Source organism: Myotis myotis, unplaced genomic scaffold, assembly GCF_014108235.1.
Source record: "Myotis myotis isolate mMyoMyo1 unplaced genomic scaffold, mMyoMyo1.p scaffold_m19_p_2, whole genome shotgun sequence".
NCBI classification, from domain to species: domain Eukaryota; kingdom Metazoa; phylum Chordata; class Mammalia; order Chiroptera; family Vespertilionidae; genus Myotis; species Myotis myotis.
This window is the reverse complement of record NW_023416324.1, coordinates 168,036,725-168,060,384: the sequence shown is the minus strand read 5'-3', so window position 1 is coordinate 168,060,384 and position 23,660 is coordinate 168,036,725. Positions and strand designations below refer to the sequence as shown.

Genomic DNA, 23,660 nt, shown 5'->3' with positions numbered 1-23,660 from the left:
GTGGCTCCTGACAGCCTTTGGCGTTCCTTGGCTTGTCGCTGCATCACTTCGGTCTCTCCCTCCATTGTCATGTGGCCTTCTTCCTTGTATCTTTGTGTCCTCTGTTTTCTTATAGGGACATCGTCTTTAGGTTGAGGACCTACCCCAATCAAATGTGACTCCTCTTAAACTAATTACACCCTCAAAGACCTTATTTCTAAATAAGGTCACATTATGAGGTCCTTGATAGAAATGAACTTTTAGGAGACTCTATTCAACCCAATACAGGGTGTCTGTCTATAGAGTATTCCCACAACTTTAATGTGAGCAGAACTTAAGTGTGGCCTGAGCAGGGGTCAGGAGCAATCATTGCTCTCTCTTTTTTGTTAATTGTTTCACTTCCCTATTATATGTTGACTCAAAGCACTGATCTGTTTGATTGTGTATATATTTTTAAATTGTATTTTTTTTAAAGCCAAAAATGCCTAAAATTAGCAATAGTATTTGTTTTTAAGATTTGAATATGCAACTCTTACCTGCATTTGTGTTATGTTTTCTGCATTTGTTAATTTCTTTTCATACCTATTATGCTATTCTTGGCCACTATCTTGATTTATAATAAGTAAATGATTTATCATTTTGAATAATATAATGGTCATATGATTTATTATATAATTATAAATACTTTGTAGGGTTACAGGGGGCACTATTAATAATTTACATAATCTGGAATTGCCCTCAGCTAACTGGCACATATGATTGCCCTATTAAGTAGATATGGGCAGGGTCACCAGTATACTAGTCTGTACACATTGCTACTCTCACTGAGCCATCCTGGTTCCCATAGAACTGTTTGTTCATTGACAGATGAGTATGGGACACTCACTGTATGAGTGTATTTAGCTGTATCTTTAAGAAATAAACCACGATTCTGTGGCCATCCGAACTGGAAGTAGGAATTAGGGATTGCCTCCTATCCTTCCTGTTATCAGCACAGGAGCTCGCTCTTCCTGCAAAATGTGTTGCTTCTCTATAGTTAAGACTTTGCTTTGGAATGAAACTGGGAACTGAAAGAAGTGTTTATATTTTGTAGACAGGAAAGCTTTTTTAAAATAACAGAGTAATAGCTTGCTTCTGATAAATGCTACTGGTGTCTTGTGATTTTCCTCCCCAGCCCTGCCTCATTCAGGGACAAATGATTATAAGGAGAAACCAAAACACTTTCTTTTACGCATTTAGAATCTAAGTAGCAATCTCAATAAATAACCCGATGGTAATATATATAAACTAAGCAGTGTAGTGAAAAAGTTCATTTTTCAGATGTAGAAGTTGACTTGAAGAAGAAAGTGACTGGTCCCAAGCTGTAATAAGGTAACAGAGAAATGGTTGTACATATAATACAGATTTGACTGACAGCGTCTGACTTAGTTATATTGTGACATGACATAAAACATGTAGACTTTGAAGTTAACTGCCCTGGGTTTGAATCTTAGCTGTTTAACTTTTAGCCTTAGTTTCAGTATCTTTCTTAAACATGTAGAAACTCAGGTTCTGTATTGGAAAAGTCATGATAGTTGTGCATAATTTAAAGAGCTGTTATGAGGTTTAAATGAGATCGTGTACAAAAGACCTGCGATACATATTAATTTAATAATTGCTCTTTTTGCTTTCTTGCAAGGTGTTTTTCTCACCATTCTGCTCTTAAAACAACTCAGATTTCTCTTGTAGGGATATGGATAAGTTAGTGGAGATATGTGATAAGTTAGAGAGTGGGACAAATATATAGGCTTAGTATATTTCAGTATGCTGAGGTTTGAGGGATCTTCAGGAGTTTTCTTTTCCTTAAAGGCCTCTCACTACCTTGCCTTCCCCACTGTTTGACCTACTGAAATGTTTCCCCTGCCCCTGGACAGCAGAGAGGTTAAATGAGAAACCCAGTTGTGGAGATTTAGCTAGGCTAGCCTTTAAAAACTCCGTTCAGACTTTTTGAGTTTTCAACTGATACCTTAGATTAGAAAGTTTCTTTTATGGTAGAAAGATGTGACTCTCAGCTTACAGGTATGTTGTTAATATTAAATGAACAAAATTTGCATTAGTAAAGTTTGTCCTTGAAGGATGTATGATAATGCTAATTGGTTTATTTTCATCCAAGCTGGCTCACAAAGGAGACTGAGACAGTAGTGCTCATTTCCCTGCCAAATATTCCAAAAGCCTTGCCTGTTAGTCATGAACTGTCTTAATTCCTCCCCCCCCCCCCCTTTTACTTCCCTGTAGAGTCCGGTCTGCTTAGCTAATGAGTTGTTATTCAACAGCAGGGATGTGGAAAATTCCTCTCTGAATTTTCACCCAAATCTCTTTTAGAAATTTTTGGGGTCAACTATCTTGGGTACTTTATAAACAACCAGATGTAGAATTCAAAACCCCTTTAATCTTTATACAGATTTTCTTTTTCTGAACAACATTGTGCAGGAGAATTAAGAGTTATACAACTTTGTGGGTGAATCAGCATGTCTAGCTTTTTTCTGGTATAATTTTATTATGATTTTAACAGAGCACAGATGAAGGAAAGTAGCATTTCCTTTCAGGGAGACAGCTGTTGAAAAATTTAAAAAAAAAAAGGAAAGGAAAATGTTGCTAGTTATGAGGGTTAAGAGGGTGGGAACATAGCCCTTAATCATTAAGCCCCCAGGACAATGAGGTTCTGACCCCCATCAAATACATGTAGACCTCAGTTGTGCTTCAGATGGAGTCCCAGAAAAGCAGCAAAACCTTTTTTATCAGCACTGTGGCCTCTCCCCGCTTTCCTTCCCTCTCCCTTTTCCCCTCTTTTCTCTCGTTACTCCTCTCTCCTCCCCTCCTTTCCTCCTTTCTTCCTTTTTTAAAAAAACTGTTAACAATGTCTTGAATATAGTATCTGCATGTATTTCTAGGTGTCCTGTTGAAAGGGCTTGTAGCCTTTGGGAAAACCGTACTGCATTAATTTGTGATTAGTACAAGTGGACTAATTTCACTGGGATCCCTCTCTTGATCACAATATTAGCATTTGTCAGTGCCCTTTAATAAGGCTAAGGAGTGTGTATTTAGTTCATTTAACTTAGTTATTCTTAAATAAAACTCTAAGAGAGAAAGTGTGTGTGTATCTATCTGTATGTGTATGTGTGAGATAGAAAGAGAGAGAGACTATCCATAGAAATACATATGTGTGTCTTTGAACTTAGGTTTGTAGTTAGACAGACATGAACAGAGCAAAGATGATGGGCCAGGTATAGAAGATCACCAGGATGGGAAGCTCCAGGTGCCTGCAATGAGCAAAACTGGGAAAACAAAGACCTCGCCCCCAGGGTAATCTTTCCTCCCCTAGCCTATCGCTGGTCATCTGGTTTAGACCCACTGACCTTTCATATCGCTGGTCATTCGGTCTGGACCCCCCTGACCTTTCCTTCCCTGGCATGTTGCTAGTTATGAGGGTTACGAGGGTGGGAAAATAGCCTTTAATCATTAAGCCCCCAGGACATTAAGGTTCTGACCCACATCAAATACATGTAGACCTCAGTTGTGTTTCAGATCGAGGCCCAGAAAAGCAGCAAAAACAGAAAAGCGTCCCCACAGGCTGACCTCAGGACCACTTGCATTGGATAATGACCCCCTATCTTGGTGCCAGCCAATGAGTGGAGACCATGGCCCTGAAAGGACACACCTAGAAAGCTGATGAATATTCTGTCAGGATCCTCCCCTGAGACTTCTCATAAAACCTCTGCCCTTAAAGGCTCTTAGGACAGAGGACCTAGGAGCATACCCTAGTCTTTCTCCTCTTTCTCCTACCCCAGGCATGTTACCTTTATCCTTCTCATTCCTAAGCCCTAAGTGCCCTTCTTTTGCCTCTGTAACTGGTTTCCTACATTGCTTGTACCATTCACTTCTACCTCTGTGACTTTCCAGATAAACTTCCTCTTATTGAGTCTTGGCTCTTTAAACTTTCTCTTATTGAGTCTTGGCTCTGAATTCTTTCCTAGCCAGAGCTCAACTACCACGGTTGCTGAACCCAGGTTTGGTCTGACCCAACCAGTCTAACACCTGTTGCCATTCTCACAGCCAACAAATCCAAATATATGTGGCTGTTAGAAAAAAAAAACTTTTTTTTTTTTCATAAGTAAACAACATAGCCAACCATGTTATAAAAAGTCTGTGGCACTAGTCCAGAAATTTAAAGTTATTTATAATATGCACTGCTCATCCATATTTAGTAACCAATTTACATTAAAAATTAATCGAGTGTGACCATGCTACTTTTTTCATAGCATTTTTTAACTGATTAGAATTCCATGGTCTAGAAGAATTTTTATATAAGTTGGTGATATTTAGAGAATAGCTCAAATAGTAAAACATTTTAGTTACTAAAATTTTTCCTATGTTTTGGCACTAAAAATATATATACATATGGCAATAAAGGGATAGTGAATGGGAAACACTAGCTAAGAAAAAGTCTTCTCTGTTTTTATCCTATTTATACTGATGTTTTTGCATCCATAGTATTGGAATGATCTTGTTTTCCTAGTATTATACGGTAACCCTTTTGGGATTATACCTGCTATGAGTTCCCTACTGAGTTAGATGGTAAAGTTATTGCTAGTTGGTAAAAAATTCAGCAATCTAATGGAATGGCTTTCTTTTTTTTTCTTTCTTCTTCCTGACAGTCATTTGACTGTCACAACTTTAGATCTCTTTTAGGTTGTTGTTATACCCAAGATTTCCCCAGGGAGAAATAACCCTGTTATGAAATCATATAAACCATAAAAATACTTAAGGAATCCAACACCATGGTTCAGTAATTTGTCAGCTGCTTGAGAAAAATGTGCCAGGCTCCTGTGGGCTCCAACTCATCTTGCTTGTATTAATGCCTCGCGTAGGGCACTTATCTTTGCACATCTTACATTATGTAATTATTTGCTTCTAATACTTGATAGATAAGGACTTTCAGGATAGTGACTATGTCTTGTTTCTCTACAGGCTTCTAACAGTATGTTTGGCCCATTGAAGGTGTTCAGCAAATCTTTGTTTTCATTAAAATGACTTTCCTTAACATTCTAGAGATTTTCTACTGTGCCCTTTCTTATGCTCACAGCTTCAGATTTTCCAGTTGGGTGACTTGGATAACAAAAAGGGGAGAGATGAGATATAATGGTAAATTGTCATTCCAATAAATGGCCAGAAAGTCTTCTGTATCACAGTTATTCTGTATGTGTTAGTCCAAAGAAAGTCTACCTGATGAATATGATTAATTTAAAAAAAAATAAACTGATGAACAAAATAGATCCAGAGACATAGAAGCATGGAGCAAACTGTTGAGTCTCAGAGGGAAGGTCGGGGTGGGAGGGTGGATGCTGAGAGATTAACCAAAGAAGTTATATGCACATATGCATAACCCATGGACACAGACAATAGCGTGGTGACGGCCTGGGGAAGGGTGGGTGTGGGTTGGAGGGGATCAGTGGGGAAACAAAAAGGGACATCTGTAATCCTTTCAGCAAAAAAAGATACTTTTAAAAAAAAATCATGGAAAATTACTTCAGAAGGGCTTATGAGTTATTTTAGCTTTGTTTTCCCAAGTTATGTTTTATGGAACACTAATTCTATAAGGTTTATATTTTTATGTAAAAAAAAGTCTTCTGCCACAAAGTAAATTTAGAAATTCATGAATTATAGGAAGATAACAGGTCTCTTTTATCAAAGTTTTAAAATATCCTAATGCTCATTTTAAAAAGTTAGCTATAATACCTGCTTTCCATGGAATGTTTTGAGTTTTTTAGGAGAACCTTGGAGTCCTCTGTATTTAGGAACAGAGCTTGGGAAATCTTGTTCTAGATTAACCTTTAACAGGAAGAAGCTGAAGACCAAGGAGGTTATTAATGTCGCATCCAAGCATTGTGACTCATAGTTGCCATTGTAAGCTTTTTTCAGGGGAAATTTTTTATATTGAAATCACCCAGTTGAACTCATTGCACAGTAATAATGTTGGAAAGCACGGGGGAGAATTGACTTAAGCTAAACCACTGTTATATTAAAGCAGTTATTTTTCCATTGACTTTTATTCTTTCACTCCTCAAGCTTAGGTAATCTTTTTCTTACCAGGTAGAATCTTACTCAGAGAGCCAAGAGCTTCAAAAAGGAAAAGGTTTGGGTGCTAAGGTGCATGAGACATGATTTTTTTTCTACTTGATTAACATCACTTCTTTTGACTAGCTAAGGTGTTGTGGTAAAGGGGCATCATCCTTGTTTCTCTGCTGGGTTTTCACACTGAGAAAGCAACTTATTAGTAGGCATTTATTAAGACTAAGCTCAGTAGTAGGACAGCAATTATAAGGTGTCTATGGAGTGTGGTTTAATAATTTCTGCTGACATTTGGAGCTGATAATTATTCCTTATATTTTTTACTCAGTTATAGCAAGGGAAATTTTTCGTTTTCTGTAATGTAAACCACTTAGGAAAATGTAGTGTTGGGTGCTTAATAAACATGGTGACTTAGGGAATTGTTAGCATTTTTCCCTACTTCTGAAGCAAAAAGTATAGGAATTTTGGAAATCCTATAACAGATGATAACTGTGGGAGAACAAGTTGTCTGTCCCACCTCTCTATTGTCCCAATTGACATATTGCTTTGTAAGGCATCAAATATAATAAACCTGGCACGGCAGCTGGTACCTGGTAATACTCAGAGATTTATTAAAATGGTACTTAAGGGAGTCAAGATATTTGACTTTAAGATTGAGTAGTTAAAACTCTTCATTGTATAGATAAAGACTTGAAGCCCAAAGAAACTCATATTAGTGGTTAATATTTCTTTCACAGTGTCTCTAGAACATCTCTGGCTTGAACTGGAAGGAAAAAGGAAATCATCTTAACTTCAGACTTAGGGACCATTTCTTGGCATGAAAATGGTGTGTGTTAAGTAGGATTGTGTTTTTTACCTCTCATTCTGAGTAGCAACATTTTGTGAGTGCATACTCAAGTGTCTGACACTATAACATGGGCTTTTATGTAGATTATTTATCAAAATATAAATATGTACTTATTTATAGTTCTCACAGTTTTATGAGAATCTTCCAATGTAGGTAGCACTCAAATAAAGGCAACAGTGTATTTATAACTTTGAATTTAGGCATTATTTAATATAAAGTCAGATTTGTAAGCCTATTTTGGTGAACATTAAATATTGAGTATCTGGATAATCATTGCTAATTTATCTAGCCTCAGCATCCAACTTATTTCTACACTGATGTGTGAAAAAAATTATTTAAATGACATTTTTTTTGGTCTTCCAGTCTTACTATATTCTTCATTTTGACTTATTCAGAAAATTGCAAAAGGAAGAATAGTAATTGATTCTTCAAAATTTACACTAACATTTAGGCACTTCTGTATTTCTTGTTATAAATGCAAAGAAATAAGCACCTCAAACTACCGTTGTTATTACTGTTTGCACCATGGAGTGTTGTTGCTGTATTTGTATGAGCCTTTAAGAGTCTGGTGACAGCTATGGACCTTTTCTTCAAAAAAGTGTACACAAACAAAGTTTATGTGTTATTTTATGGGGCTTTCATAGAAATAATCTTCAGATTCAGAACACTCACTTTTCAGCTCAAAACATTTAGTAACCCTTCATTTATTACGTTGTATACTCCAGACTTCTTAAAAATTGTCTTCAAGGAATGCCTGTGATTCAGCCTTAGACTATTTTTTCTAGCCTTACCTTTCTCTGCAACACTCCACATTCTAATTGGACTATTGATCATTCTGTAGATTAATATCCATTAAGACATAATTTTGCTGATGATGCTCTCTCTTTTTACTTTACCTATTGGAATCCAGTTCTTTGTTCAAAACTAAACACAGATGCAAAGACTTGCACTAATTCCTTTAAGGAGAAATAATATTCTCTTTTTTGTAGTCCCATAGACATTTTTATCCTTCTTTTGAGGTTTTATAATGTACTTGTAGTTATTTGTATGCACCTTTCTTTTTTTAGGGAGATGGTAATATTTGGGGGACAGGGTTAGAATGTTGTTCACCATCCAGTAATTGCTTAAATCTTGCCTGGAGATGAAGTAGAGGGGAGACAGGAGGAAGACTGTTTTCTCTTTTTCAGTTAACTGATGCAGAGCTCAAACAGGATCAGCCAAAAACTCTTAACATTAAATTATAAATACAATTTATAAAGTTTTATAGATTACTGCATCCTTCCCCACCCAGACTTGCTGAATTATTGTCTTGGGAAAAGGGCTCACAAAAACGAATTTTTGTTGTATAGCCAACTTTTGGTATACTACGTTTGAATATCTTCAGATTAAGTTTAAATTTTAAAAAATACCTTTCTCTGTCATCTGGATCTTGTGCCTCTCCTGTTGAACATTCATTTGTGCTATTTAAATTACATGCGTTTAACACTAGAAAGTCTGCAGAACCACAGACAGAGCCCGCCTACAAAAGCTTAGCAGTGGAGTGTGGAATCATTGACCTGTGGGGTCATCGTATGGAGTTTGTTTGTGTTTTGCTAATGTTTATTTTCATTCTGTCTTTATTTGCAGGACATAGCTCGCCTTTTGCAAGAAAAGGAGTTACAGGAAGAGAAAAAGCGAAAGAAACACTTCCCAGAATCCTCTGGAGCCAATGCTTATGGAGAGAGTTACTATTATGAAGACGGAGGTAACATTGCCTACATCATGACCTACTCTGTCCTTAGATTCAAAGCTTTTTCCCCCATTCAGCTTGTCTTTTAAACATAAGCCAATGGTGACAAATTACAATTTATGATTCTCTGTTCATTATTTTGCTCTTGATGCTTTCTTTGCTATTCAATTACCACATGGAAAACTTTCTGGGGGAAGGAAGTCCCTTCAAAGTTTCTCTTCCTAGTGCCTGTGCTTGCAGTGGTGGTGGGCAATTTCGGTGGTGGTGGCTCTTCACCTTCAGTGTGTTGGGAAACGAGTATTTGCAGGTTATTGCTCAGTCCTTTTTAAAGATCTGTCAAAGGAAGATATTTCCTATAGTTTCTAGTATGAGTGTTTATTGTAGTTCAGCTCAGAGGCCATACTTAGGATAACAAATAAATAAAATCTAAAGGCTGCTTCTAGAGAGTAAAGATTTAAGTTTGATGGTTTTAAAGACCCTTGCAAACTAATTGTCAGTTGCTTCTCTATAATTTCATTAAGAAAGGTAAGTGGGTGTTTGTTTTTATGAGTAGAATGAAAGGAATGTATATGCAGATGATGGAATTATCACAGTTTGGGTGCATCTTGCTCAGTCACATTGTTCCTCCAAATTGATCATAATCAGTAGAGCTCAGCCCTGTGGCGTAATTAGTAAGCAGGTTGATTCTCCATTTATTGCTTGCTGTGTTCTTCTTCCATATGTAAAGTGCCCAGCTCTTTTTGGATACCCATTTTTCTTAAACTGATTTTTCTAATGCAGACATGTAGTACATCATTTAAAAAGAGACATTATGGCCCTGTTGTGCTATCCTAGAGACCAGAAGGTAAAGAGTTACTCTTTAGACTTAATTAAAATCTTAGGAATGTGTTTTTATTTTGTTTTTATTTTTAATTTTACTCTGGAGGCATGTTCACTGCAAATAAAAATATCTAAACTTTCAAGTCTATAAAAACCATTAGGATGGCAATGAGTATACTAAAATATTAATTTTAGTCTCTCTCTTAAAACCTTATACTAACTTAAATTGGAACTCAAACATGGTTGTTTTGATCACAGTGCCCTCATCCTGATTCATATCATATGTTAAGAATTCAGTGGATTTTCAGGGATATGTAAAAGTTAAAAAAACAACAACACCCACTATCCTATATATACCTTAACTGCTTTTGTAAACTTATAGAGAGTGGCATATATGCCACTTTTGGGGGATTGGGAATATGAAGTAGTGACCTCCTTAGCATATGCTTGTAAATGTTGGAATTTGTCTTCAGTTGTGTTGTTGTTGAGAGGTTATGTATTGCTGAGCATGTGATCCTTACTTATATGCCCCTGAGTTAGACCCAAGTTGAAATCAGAGGAATCACATTACAATTCAGTTTGTATTTACAAAGTGGTCCTTATGTTCTTTGCAGTGGTCCTTTCCCAACACATAAGAGATATTCTTTCATTGCACTTCTCTGTCTTTGTGTAATATGATTTTTGCCTTAATTACATAATAATCACAGTATATTATTACAGAAGCTTTCAGGTGGTTTTACTTAAAATTTAATAAATCTTTTAAAAATGATCATTTATAAATTTTATACAAATCTATGATTATACCAATATCTGTCAGATTTATATCAACTGAACTAGTATATCTTACTCATTTGTGAATCCATGTTTTTCTTTCAAAGCCACTTACTTACCTGTATTGCAGGTATATTAGTGATTTTTTTTTTTAAGTTATGGTCTTCGGAGTCATACGATCTAAGGAAGTTATCTATTATAATCACTCTAAGCCTTTTTATCATTTGTAAAATGGGGATTATAATAATATATTCTCCTCATGGATGTTGAGAAGATCAAATAATGTAATTTTGGTGAAGACCTATAAACTCTCAAGTACTATTGTTTATATATATACACATTAATGTTATGTATGTATAACAAAGTACTTCTTATATCTAAACAAACATCATCTTATTTTGAAAGACAAACATGGAGGCACCAAAAAACCAATAACTATATATATATATATATATATATATATATATATATATATATGTATATATATATATACACACACACACACACACATATATATGTACATATGCATGTATATGTATATAAGGATGTTAATTATATTTGCCAAATAACTTGGTCTCAAGAAATGTACAAGTCTCAGTACTTAACTGGATGGGTTTTTAAAGGATCCAGATTCCTCAACCCCTGTCTTTTTTTTTTCTTTCCCATATTTAAAGATGTCACAGCAAATTAACTAAACAATAAATATTTTTATCCCATCAACTCTGAAAATGTAGTGACCTGCTTTCCTTCTTGTAACACATTGCCCTACTAATTAGTAAAACTACTAATACCATATAACATTTGAGAAAGAATTTAAAAACACCAACAACAAAATAATCATAGCCTCAAAAATCCATGTTGAAAACAAAACGCTTCTTGTTTCTTTTGGCCTTAAAGGCGGACTTCACTCATGCAGCTGTCTTTGGAAACACTGGTACTAACACTGCAAGTCATTGTTCCCTGGATGTGGTCATCATTCAAATAGCTGTCTGTATTATATTAATTCACAGCAGTAGTCAATTGATTCTTTCTCAGTTGTCAAGATACACTTAAAATAAGTGTTTGGTTAAAAGAGTAGGTGCTATTTTTTTTTTAAATTACAGAGTAATTGTTCTGTTTCACTTTTGCTGTTATGTAAAAAATAAATTTAACAATAAATTCTGAAGATGAGTACTTTTACTGACTTTTCAGAAGACATCTTAATTTAGATGTCATCTTTGAAGCAAATTTTCTTAAGTTCAAGAAGTAGTTCAAAATGTTTGAGAAGCTTATGGCATCAATGATGCATTTACCATATATCTTCCCTTCCTCTATTCCTTTATTAGATTAACAATAACAAACCTAAAAAACAAACAAAAACCCAAAGCAAACAACAACAACAACAACAAACAAACCCCAAAACCACAGTAAAACCTAGAAACTAAAAAATGTATAGTTCTTTTTCTTTTATATCCTGTCAACTTAGGGTAGCTGTTTCAAATGCAATTCAGCAAATGACTAATTCCAGCTATCTTCGCAATTTTCCATGGAGTTAGGGTCTCCTTTTATTATTTTGAAAATGTATTGAATGTTGTATTATTGGCTTAGAAATGTTAAAATAAATACACTCTTGCAAAGTGCATATTAATATACTTCCTTTGTTTCTATACTATACTTGTGCCTAAGTGAGACCCAACAAAAGCACCTATCTATTTTGCTGCTTTTAAACATGGTATTAAACTTAGGGATTTGTATATTTAGCACATACTGTATATTTATATAAATAATATAGAATCATAAGTTTTAAAAATGAATTTAGGAAATAACTATTTTTTGTGTATTCCATGATGGCATCTCTTTTTATTTTTTTTCTCTGCCATGATTAAAGTAAGATTGGGAGCAGAATTATCCAAAGATAACAGGGTCATTGAATCACTTAAAATTCTCCTCTACTTCACCCTCTTTCACATTGAACCCAGTATGGCTGGGAATGTTTGCTTTGGCCACCTAAGGGGAAAGGATAGAGGAATACTAAAATCCGTGGATCATTTCTCTGAACTACATGGAAACTATCAACATTCTGATCTTGATTTATTGTTATTTCCAAGAAGAATATTTGAAAGCCTCTGACTGGAATCACGAAGCTTAGTTTTTTCTGTTTTATGAGATTTCCTCAACCCCCATTTCCCCCCTTATATAGTTCCAAATTGGTTTTATAAGTATAATTTAACATTTAATGGCTGTAATTTCTGTTTTTGGCAAATATTAAAGTACTTTGTTAACTCTTCCTAATCATGATCAAGATCTTTCAGATTTATTTCACTTGATTGAATGAATTAATTACTTTATTTCTTTTACTTCTTTGGCTATGTACCCAGAATCCTTCCAGTAGATGCCCATCTCCTACTTTCAGTTTGTTAAGTTGAAAAAGTGGTCCTCTTCATTTTAAAACAGGTTAGGTTTGGATCCTGTCTCACCTGTGTAGTGAGTTCATAATCTGATTAAGTTAACCTGCATTTCTGTTTCCACATTCCTCTACCGCCACTCAGACCAGCCACGGTCAAGGAGGGCAAGGGAATTGGGTTCTGGATTCTCAAAGTCTTGTAAACTCCAAAATGATGAAAAGACTGTGAGGCCGAGAAAGGAGAAACCCAGACATCCACCGGAGAACTGGGAAGAACTGGAAGAGCATCGTTTATCTGAGAAGTCTCTGTCCTCTAGCTCACGCAAAGTGAGGGATGATCCCCAAATTATCACTGAGCTGTGTGAAAGGAAAGGGTCTGGCCATGAGAGGCCCCGGAGACCTCCTCTTCCCAAGATCAGCGGTGAAGTGTTTCTGAGCACGGAATCTGATGACCGGGAGGCTAGCAGTAGCCATCGGACTCGGAATTGGGAAAAACATTCCAGACACCAAGACAGGCTTTCCCCGAAGTCTTCTCCAAAAGCAGGGATTCACTGCAAGGAGGCTGCGTATGGGAGGGAGCGTGGGCAAGGGGAGCGCAGAGAGCGGAAGCACAGGCCCAGGACTCCTCCCTTCTCAGAGAGTGAGGAGCAGCTCCACCTCCATGACACAGGTAATAGAGGACGTTGTTGCAAGGCCTGGTATTGTGTATACATACAAGCTAATGTCTTTAGTAAGCATCTCCAGTAACCTGTTCTTATGAAATAAACCTGGAGCCAAATTTCACATAACATGTTTCCTTAATCTCAAGTAAGCAGGAAGAGAATCCCAGCAACAACACAGCACTGGTAACTCTTACGCAGCCAGCTCTGGGCAGTGAACTTCCACTGGACAGAGAGGCCCTGTAGCCTCAGAGGCCAACCCCAGAACACTGCCACCCAGAGGCTGACCCACAAACTGACTCTTTGCTAAACACAAAATAAGGCAGTCTGGGAAACAAATGCGGCTTGCTTTAAAATAAGGACTGTGGTTTACAACACAGAGGAACAGTGTATCGCAGGGAAACTCAACACTCTCCTGAATACCTGGCAGGTCTAAGGCGAGCCACACTGAAGAATAGAAGAACCGAAGGACCTTCACTACTGCAATTTTTTTTTTTTTTTTCACCTTTTAACTAAGAAACCAATTTTTTTCTTTTTTTTTCTTTTTTTTTTTCTTTTCCTCTTCTTCTTCTTTTTTTTTTTTCTTCTTTTTTCCATCACCTGATTTTACCCTTTTAATTACTACCTTCTTATTTTTAACCAGTATTATTACTGCTACCATTTTACCATTTTTTTTAAAGTGCCATTTTATTTTCTCTTTATTTTATTTTGGGATTAGTGTTCTCCATTCTATTTTCATCGTTATATTATTGGTTGTTTCTAGTTTGCATTTATCTCCAGGGAGCTGTTGCTGGAATTTGTTGGGATTAATGGCTGTTCTATAGGAATATTCTCCTCATATAAAAAGTCTCTTCCCCTCTTCCACTTCATTCTCTCTTTTCGCTCTTTTTTTTTCTTTTCCTTTCTTTTCTCGCTTTTACTTTCCCCCCTCCTTTTTCCCACTTTCATTTTTGCACTCCTTTTTTTGGTCCCTAATTTTCTTTTCTTTTTTCTCTTTTCTCTTTTTCTCTTCCTTTTCCTTATCCCCTAATTCTCTTAATTCAGGTGGTCACCTTTATTTGGGGTTATTAATATCGTGAATATATTTGTGTATAGTGCCTGGTACGTGGTGCCTTGTTGTGTTGTATTTTGTGCCTTTAAATCAACACAGCAGATCCAAGCAACAGCAACCTCCTGAGCACCACACCCTCTGCTGAGGAACAGCAGCTGTACGTGAAACCTCGCCCCACCAGCCAGAAGAGCCACCACAGCTGTGAACAGCACCCACCAGAGGAGTTGCTGCCAACTGAAGAGCAGCTGCTACCGCAACTGCCCAAAGAGGAACCGCAGACCAAGGAGTCACTGCCACCAAGGGAGCAGCCACTGAACGACTCAACGTCTAGATATGTCAGTGAGATCAAACATGGGTAGACAAAGAAACCCCCAAAGGAAAGAGAAAGAGGACTCTCCAGAAAAGCAGCTAAGTAATACAGAGGCATGCAACATGACAGAAAAAGAATTCAGAATAAGGGTCCTAGAGTGCATAAACCGGATGGAGGAAAAAATCGACAACCTCAGCAAGAAGCAAGAAGAAACAGATGAAAAAATCGATAACATATGGAAGAAGCTAGAAGAAACAGATGAAAAAATCGATAACATATGGAAGAAGCTAGAAGAAACAGATGAAAAAATCAACAACTTAAGTAAGACCCAAGAAGATATGAAGAGTGATATAGCTGCAATGAAAAACTCCATTGAAAGTATCAACAGTAGACTAGGAGAAGCGGAGGACCGAATTAGTGATTTAGAAGACAAGGAAGCAAAACACACCCAAAATGTACTGCAATTGGAGAAAAAAATGAAAAGACAGGAGGAGAGCCTAAGGGAGCTTTGGGACAACATGAAACGAAACAACATACGAATAATAGGGGTACCAGAACAACAGAAGGATGAACAAGGATTAGAAAACCTATTAGAAGAAATAATATCAGAAAACTTCCCTGAGGTGGGGAAGAAAAAAGTCACACAAGCCCAGAGAGTCCCAAACAAGGTGAACCCAAAAAGACCCACACCAAGACACATCATAATTACCATGGCAAATGTTCAGGACAAAGAGAGAATCTTACAGGCTGCAAGAGAGAGACGGAAAGTTACATACAAGGGATCTCCCATTAGATTGTCAAATGATTTCTCAACAGAAACACATCAGGCGAGAAAAGAATGGACGGAAATTTACAAAGTGATGCAAAGCAAAGGACTGAATCCAAGAATACTCTATCCAGCAAGGCTATCATTCAAACTTGAAGGGGAAATAAGAAGCTTCACAGACAAAAAAAGGCTAAGGGAGTTTATCACCACCAAGCCAGCAATGCAAGGAATGCTCAAGTAAGCAGGAAGAAGAAAAATATTGGTGACTTTCCCTTTCTGTCTTCCGAGAGAGTTACCCGGTCCTTCCAGCCCTAGACGGCAGTGGGGGTGCCCTTCCCAGATACAGTTCTTCCCTTGCCAAGATCCTACATCCGAGATTCAGATACCAAAGCAAAGCTCCCGAATTTCTGGTTTTGCTTCAGTGAACCCAGAAGATCTGGTGACACTGCCTTCATAGCATTTGTTTAACTAGAAGACCAGTGGGGCTGGAGGTTCTAGATTTTCTTGCCCTTATCTTTACCATCTTTAACATGAGAGAGTGGATAGGCAGTCTCTTATGACACTGCTTTGTATATTGGGAGCCTTAACCAGTTTTCATCAGAAGCAGCTGAACTATTTCATAAAAATGCAGATTTTGGGTCTCCCATATATTATCATCTCTGGAGGGTGACCTGGCAATTTGGGCTTGTTTTAGACCTGGAGACAATTGTGTACTTAAAGTTTGAAAATCCTTGCCTTAGGTTCCTTTCTCTGCCTAATGTTCTTCAACCCTAACTATAGTTGTTGTTCTGAGGTGCCCATATCAGGTAAGTTCCTGGTGCAGGCCCTTCACTTTATTGCACTTCGCAGATGTTGCATTCTCTACAAATTGAAGGTGAGACCCTCCTCCAGCAAAAAGGTTATGACTCGCTATATTGCCACACTCGCTCTATCGAGGTGGTCTGGAACCAAATCTGCAATATCTCTAAGGCACACCTGTACTTTTATAGGAATGAAGAGAATGTTAGATTTAAGCTTTCCATTTCTGGCACCTCTGAGATTTAACTCTGAAGTCCATCATTGATTCAGTGAAGGTTCTCTCTATTTTTGTCTGGAAACCTGTGGCTGTAACACTGTCAGTCCTAGCACTGCTCTATCTGGTAGTAGACCACACTTACCTCCCTGGATCTATTTTACTCCTACTGAAGTTTTTTTAGAAATGCAAAGGTTATTGGGAAAGGGGTACCAAGGAGGCATCTGTTCTTGTTTTCTTCTTTAGTGCCTGCTCAGCCAACCTCTACTTCTGATCTGGAAACTGGTTTTGAGGTTGCAGATTCAGGTTGATTTAGTTGCTGCTTCCTATCAGGTTAATCCTTTAAGTTGTTAAAGGACTTGGTCAAAAAGAAAGTGAAAATTCAGTCCAGCAAGCCATACTGACACCTGTCACAGATATTCTTGCCTCAGGCTTTGTGTTCGGGGGCTTATGCTTAGATCTGAGCCTCAGAGGGTTAATAACTGAAGGCAAAACTATGGCTATGTAAACAGCAATTGCAAATTAGATATACTTTGAACAGTGAGCTATGGGGAGCATAGAGGAGGAAGTGATATATTCTATCTGGAGTAGGCTTTATGAGTGAGTTATACTATATCCAGATTTAGAAAGACATGTTGGAGTCCTAAAGGTTTGGGGGAGGAGCGGTGATTACACCAACCTCTATATTTTTGATTCTGTGAATCTGACCTTATAAGTGTGCTCCAAGGGCTAGTTAACCTTTATGGCTTTTAGTTATACTTGAGGAATGTTAAACAGGCTTAGGAAGGGTGAAACTGATATAAAGCTGGACACTGAATCACAGACCCGACTACTGGAGGTATAGGTAAATGTTTATTTTTATTTTTTTTTTTATTTTGCCAGCACAGGGGTTTAAAAAACAATGTGGCTGGGCAGGTACCAACATGGCTACTAACATAGGTGCTGTGTCTGTCATTTTGTATTCAACTTATTTTACAGATTTTACCCCTCTAGGCTAGGTTTTCCAAATCCTCTGGAATAGGTCAGAGGATTTCATTAAAATATAGTTACTAGGCACAGGTGTCTATTCTTAGTTATTAGCATTAATAACTTCCCTCATAATTAATAATCAGGAAACTAGCAGGACAACAAATAGCTTGTTCTAAGTAAGCATTTGCAGGACCAGATTTTACAGTCAGTTGAAAAGGGAATGCAAAATAAAATTGCTAAATTAAATATAAAATTGGTTAACCTTCTCAAGGCCAGGACACCCATACCACCTTTGAGGGTAACTTTTCTGTTTAGCTGTTAATATCATGTCAGCCTGTTAATTTTCTTCAGGTTAACCTTCAGCCTCTCAGGTTCATAAAATTCTTCACCTTTCTGCTATGACATCCCCCAAGTGTCAGACTGGCTTATTACAAAATATTCTTGCATTATAGTAAAGATTCTGTCACCATCATTTTACCTTGTTCCTAGCAGATTTTATTTAAAGGTAAGTTTTATTTTATTTTATTTTTTTACTGAGGAAGGGTCTTATGTTCTTATACTGGAGAATCATAAACAGAAAAAAAAAACAAAAAAAACAAAATCAAGCAAAATTAGGTTAAGAAATTGATGTGGTACTGTTGAAAGTGAGTTTTCAAAATATGTTTAGGCTATTAAAATGAGGACAGCCTTTCTGTTAATTTTCTTCAATTAACTGTGCCTTTAAAGCTTTTAAAGCATTCCTGTTTTCTGTAATGATAGCCTTAGATTGCACTGGCTGAAGTTCCGGAAATTATTCTGGGCTATGGAAATTTCTACTAATGAGACATGCAAGTTCCAGTGTATAGCAAGAGAACAAATAAACTGTTTTCCCACTATATATTTGGGACTTAGGGAGATAGCACTTCAAATTCTAACTATTTTTATTGAGGTATAGTTGACATATAACATTATACTAGTTTCAGGTGTACAACATAATGATTTAGTATTTGTATATATTGTGAAATGGTTACTACAGCAAGTCTAGTTAACATCTATCACCATATACAGGTATAATTTTTTGTGAGTATGATAAGAACTTTTAAGATCTGCTCACTTAGCAACTTTCTAATATGCAATACTAGGGGCCCAGTGCAGGAATTCATGCACCTTGAAAGGAACTGTGGGTGGCGAGGCTGCAGTGGGCACAGGGGTGGGTCTCCGCCCATCCTCCATGCCCCCACCCAGCCCCGCCTACCACGGCCCCTTGTCCCCTGTCTGCCAGCAGCCCTGCTCCTGCCGCCACCGCTCCCATGTGCTGACAGCACTGGCCCCACTTGCATCTGGTGACAGTGCAGAGCGATTGGGGCCAGCAGCGGGTGTGAGCAGGGCTGGCACCAGCAGCAGATGCGAGTGCTGGGCAGGACCACGGCACACAGGAGCAAAGAATTTTCAGTAACCACAGAGGCTCGCCCCAATGATGGCAACCAGCATCCTGCCCTGGTCTGGTGCCCCCGCTCACCTGCTTCACCATCCTGCCGCCTGCTGCTGATGTCTGCCATGTTCCATGTGCGTCCCCTGATATGCTCATAGCGACTGGTTGTTCGGTTGTACTGCTGTTCGGTCTATTTGCATATTAGCCTTTTATTATAAAGGATAGTATTATTAACTGTAGTCAACATGCTGTATATTACATTTCCATGAGCACATTTTTTCTTTTCTTAGGTTTTACATATAAGTGAAATCATATGGTGTTTGTCTCTATCTGACTTGTATCAGTTAGTATGATGCCCTCAAGGCCTATCTGTGTTGTTGAACATAACAAGATTTCATTTTTTATGGCTAAGTAATATGCCATTGATTGTTGCCAAAAATGACATTTTGGTCACAGGCTGTATATATGATGATGGTCCTATTAGAATACAATGGAGCTGAAAATTCCCTATTGGCTAGTGACATCATAGCCATCTCAGTGCCAGAGCACAAGGCACCTGTTTGTGGTGATGCTGGTGTAAACAAACCTGAGCTGCCAATCTTATAAAAGTACTAGAGACCTGGTGCACGAAATTTGTGCACTTGCGGGTGGGTCCCAGGAGCCCCTGGGGGATGTCCGACTGACAGCTTAGGCCTCCTTCCTGTGGGAAGCAGGCCTAAGCTGTCAGTCGGACATCTTTAGCGCTGCTGCGGAGGCAGGAGAGGCTCCTGCCACTGCTGCTGTGCTCACCAGCCATGAGCCCAGCTTCTGTCTGAGCGGTGCTCCCCTGTGGGATTGCGCTGACCACCAGGGGGCAGCTCCTGTGCTGAGCATCTGTCCCCTGGTGGTCAGTGCGTGTCATAGCAACTGGTCGTTCCGCCGTTCGGTTGATTTGCATGTTAGCCTTTTATTATATAGGATAGCACATACAGTTATGTATAGTACATAATACTTGATAATAAACAACTGTTACTGGCTTAATGTATCTACTATACTTCTAGCTGTTTTACTTACTAAAAAAAAAAAAAAAAAAGACTTTGCTGTAAAACAGTATATCCCATTATGCCAGCAACAGCTTCCTACATCTCGTGTTTACTCTATCTTTTGATTGCATCGTTTTCTCTAATATTTTTGATCTCATGTTGTTTTGTACAGTAACATGCTATGCAGGCTTGTAGCGTAGGAGGAATAGGCTATATAGTATAGCCTGGTGTGCAGGTTGTACCATCTAGGTTTGTGTAAGCGTTCTCTATGATGTTCCCACAATGATAAAGCCACCTACCAATGCATTTCGCAGAACTATCTTCCTTATTAAGCAACACATGAATGTATTCCTCAGCTCCTTTATTCATTTATCCATCAGTGGGCTCTTAGGTTATTTCCATGTCTTAGCTGTTGTAAACAATGCTTTAGTAAACATGGGTGCATATACCTTTTCCAGTTAGTGTTTTCACTTTCTTCAGATCAATATCCAGAATGGGAATTGAGGGATAATATAGTAGTTCTATTTTTAATTTTTCAAGGAACATCCAAATTGGTTTTGATAATGGTTGCACTAATTCAGTTTACATCCCACCAACTGTTCATAGTGGTTACCTTTTCTTCACATTCTCACTAACATTTATTTTTATAATAGCCATTCTAACAAGTTTTTTTATTTGTATTTTCCTGTTAATTAGTGATTTTGAACATCTTCTCATATACCTATTGACCATCTGTATGTCTTCTTTGAAAAAAATGTCTATTCAGATCCTCTGTCCATTTTTAATCATATATATATGGTGTTGTATGAGTTCTTTATATATTTTGGAAATTCCCCCTTATTAGCTATGTGATTTTCAAATATTTTCTTCCATTTGGTAGGTTGCCATTGGTTTGGTTAATGGTTTCTTTTGCTGTGTGGAAGCATTTTAGTTTGATTGGTCTCACTTGTTATTTTTTCTTTTGTTGCCTTTGCTTTTGGTGTCAAAACCAAAAAATCATCTCCAGGACCGATGTTAAGGATCTGACTGGCTATGTTATGTCTAGGAGTTTTATGGTTTTGGATCTTATGTTTAATTATTTAATCCATTTTGAGTTAATATTTGCATATGGTGGAAGATAGTGGTCCAGTTTCGTTTTTTTGCATGTGGCTGTCTAGTTTTCCTCAACACCATTTATTGAAGAGACTGTTCTTTTCCCATTATATATTTTTGGTTCATTTGTTGCAAATGATCATATGTTAAAAGTTTTTTATTTTCTTTTCTTTTTTTTCTGGGCTTTCTATTCTGTTCCATTGATCTATGTATCATTCTCTCTTTAACTGCCAAGAGGTTACAGTCTTCTCAAAGTGTCAAGCCAATTAAGACTATTGTATTTGAATAACTTCCAAGTGTCTTTGATAGATATTAAAACATTTTCTCAGTTAATTCCGTGATGTAGAGTAGGAGGCATAATAGTGGAGAAAGTTGAACATATCCCACTATATTGTTTCTTTCACTGGATGGCAAAATTGAAGGGGCAAGGGCTAAGGGTAATCTTTCCTATTGTCCTCAACTAGGCCTTGGGCTGCTCAATGTGTCTTTTTCCTATAGATAGGAATATGATACAGCAATCTACCTTGTCCACTGACTGCTCAATACGAACTTCCTTATATAATTTTATTTATTTTATATAAAATATTCCTTTCTAACTATGACCACACTAATCATAACTCAGGGAGGTTTATATTCCACTTAAATATGGTCCACTCTTGGGAGTGTGCTACTGTTTTGTGATTGTCCCAAACCACTCAGAAATCTGGATTAAAACCAGGCCCGCCTGCATAAGAGTTAGTAGCTCTAGAAATGATGGGAAGTTGAAGTGGATTCTCTTTTGGGTAGTCATGTACTAATTGGCCTGAAGCTAAGAAAACCATGTTTAATAGTCTTATTTTGTGTGGGAAGGGCAGATGAGTCTGTGGCTTTAGGATTTACCGCAAAGCTAGGTTCAAAGCTCTACTAAGAAAGGCTTCACCAGAAAACTTAAACTCTCTTCATCTGCCCAGAATTTAGTTGTATTTTCTTGTCTTTCCTTTTTTCTTTTTTTGTTTAAAGCAAGCAAATCAAATGTGGTGAGGCATTTTGCTAAAAGCCATTTTAATGTGTGGTTATTTTGATGGAGGTAACACACTAAACTGGTAGTTCTAATGGTAATTGCAAATAATCAACTGTTAAAGATTTTTAAAAAACAAAATACTAAAGGCAAGATCTCTCCAGGCTACTTAAATTGGAATCCCTGGGATTTGGGTCAAGTTTTTTTGTGTTTTTCTTTAAAGCACCACAAGTGATTCTAGTATACAGCCATGGTTGAGAACCACTGATATAAAGAAATAGACAGGAGTGACTTTGCTTTCTCCCATCAGCAATCCATTTACTGAAGTCGCTATTTCAGATAGTTAATCTCATTCACTGCATTCAACATTTTTATTATTTCTGAGTATAATGTATTCACATTGTTGAATAGTTGTAATTTAGAGAGGGTACAAAGAAGGAAATATCCACAATTTTGAAATGACCATTAGCATTTATCAGTCTATTAAAAGTTATAAAACGAATGTATGTGGCATTTAAAATTTCAAAATAAAAAGCCAAAATCCCCCCTCATCCCTGCCTGTTCCTTTCTCAGAGGAGTAAAACTCTAGAGTCATTGTGGTCTGTTTTCTTTATGTTATACCGTCCATAAAATTTCACAACAGTAAACTGATCAGAGCTATAGGGAAGATAGGAGAAGCAAGTGGGCTTGTTGGCAGTCAGAGCAGAAGCCACAGCAGGACTACTGGGTGCTAAAAGATACTCGGTCACATAACTCCCCTGGGATGCTGTTCTAGTCTCTTGGAGGGAAGGTGTACAAGGCTGAAGCAAATAGGAGGAAGTCTCTCATTTCCTCCAGTCTTGACAGCTTAGCCTCTTTAAAACCTCAGCTCTGTACCTTTCTTTCCTCTGAACTCTATTTATTTCATTGATTTACCCTTTTTTTAAATTTAAGATTTTTTTAAAATATATTTTTAGTGATTTCAGAGAGGAAGGGAGTGGGAGGGGGACATAGAAACATCAATGATAAGAGAGAATCATCGATCAGCTACCTCCTGCATGCCCCCCATTGGGAATTGAACCCGCAACCCAGGCATGTGCCCTTGACCGGAATCGAACCTGGAACCCTTCAGTCCGCAGTCCGACGCTCTATCTGCTTAGCCAAACTGGCTAGGGCCCCCCCCCCCTTTTTTTTTAACTTTCTGTTTTGCAAAAGCCTCACAGTCTCTAGCCTAATAGCCTGATTTCCTGTTCTTGAGGAAACTGTGAGAGGGGAGGTTTTACCAGGAAGGGTTGGGTGGGTAACTTTAAGTGTGTAGATTGTCTGCATCACCACTTCCATGTTTTAGGGGAAAAATTATTTCCAGTGCACCCTGCACTGAATTTTGGAGTGGCAGCAGTATTGTCAGTGTTAGATAGCAAAGAAAGGTAACTTTAAGGAAAAGGTGGTGTTTTTGTGTTTGTTTGTTTTTACCATAAATTTTGCAACTATTTAGAAAACAAACTTGGTTGCCTTACTGTATTGAGTTTTTTCTAGGAATGAAGCCAAGGACAATGAAAGAATCAGTTTCTACTCCATCGAGAGTGACCCCCAGAAATCAGGAATGGTATGATGCTGAAATTGCCAGAAAACTGCAGGAAGAAGAAATTTTGGTGAGCAAATTTTAATGCAGAAGTTCAGGTGAATAAGGTTTTTTGTGAATTGAGTCATTCTTGAGATTATATAATATGCATTATAGTCCTTTATCAGTTAAGGA

General features: G+C 37.5%; 1 protein-coding gene across 5 annotated transcripts in view; it reads left to right on the top strand.

Annotated features, from left to right (window-relative positions):
- The window catches only part of CCDC50 (coiled-coil domain containing 50), a 71,910-nt gene that overhangs the window by 35,915 nt on the left and 12,335 nt on the right, over positions 1-23,660 (top strand). For 4 of the 5 annotated variants that reach the window (XM_036347265.1, XM_036347264.1, XM_036347266.1 and 1 more), the window contains exons 5-7: positions 8,561-8,678; positions 12,782-13,306; positions 23,441-23,556. In XM_036347265.1, coding sequence (XP_036203158.1) covers positions 8,561-8,678; positions 12,782-13,306; positions 23,441-23,556 — 759 coding nt within the window. The remainder of the gene's footprint in view (positions 1-8,560; positions 8,679-12,781; positions 13,307-23,440; positions 23,557-23,660) is intronic. The other variant, XM_036347267.1, reaches the window with a different exon arrangement.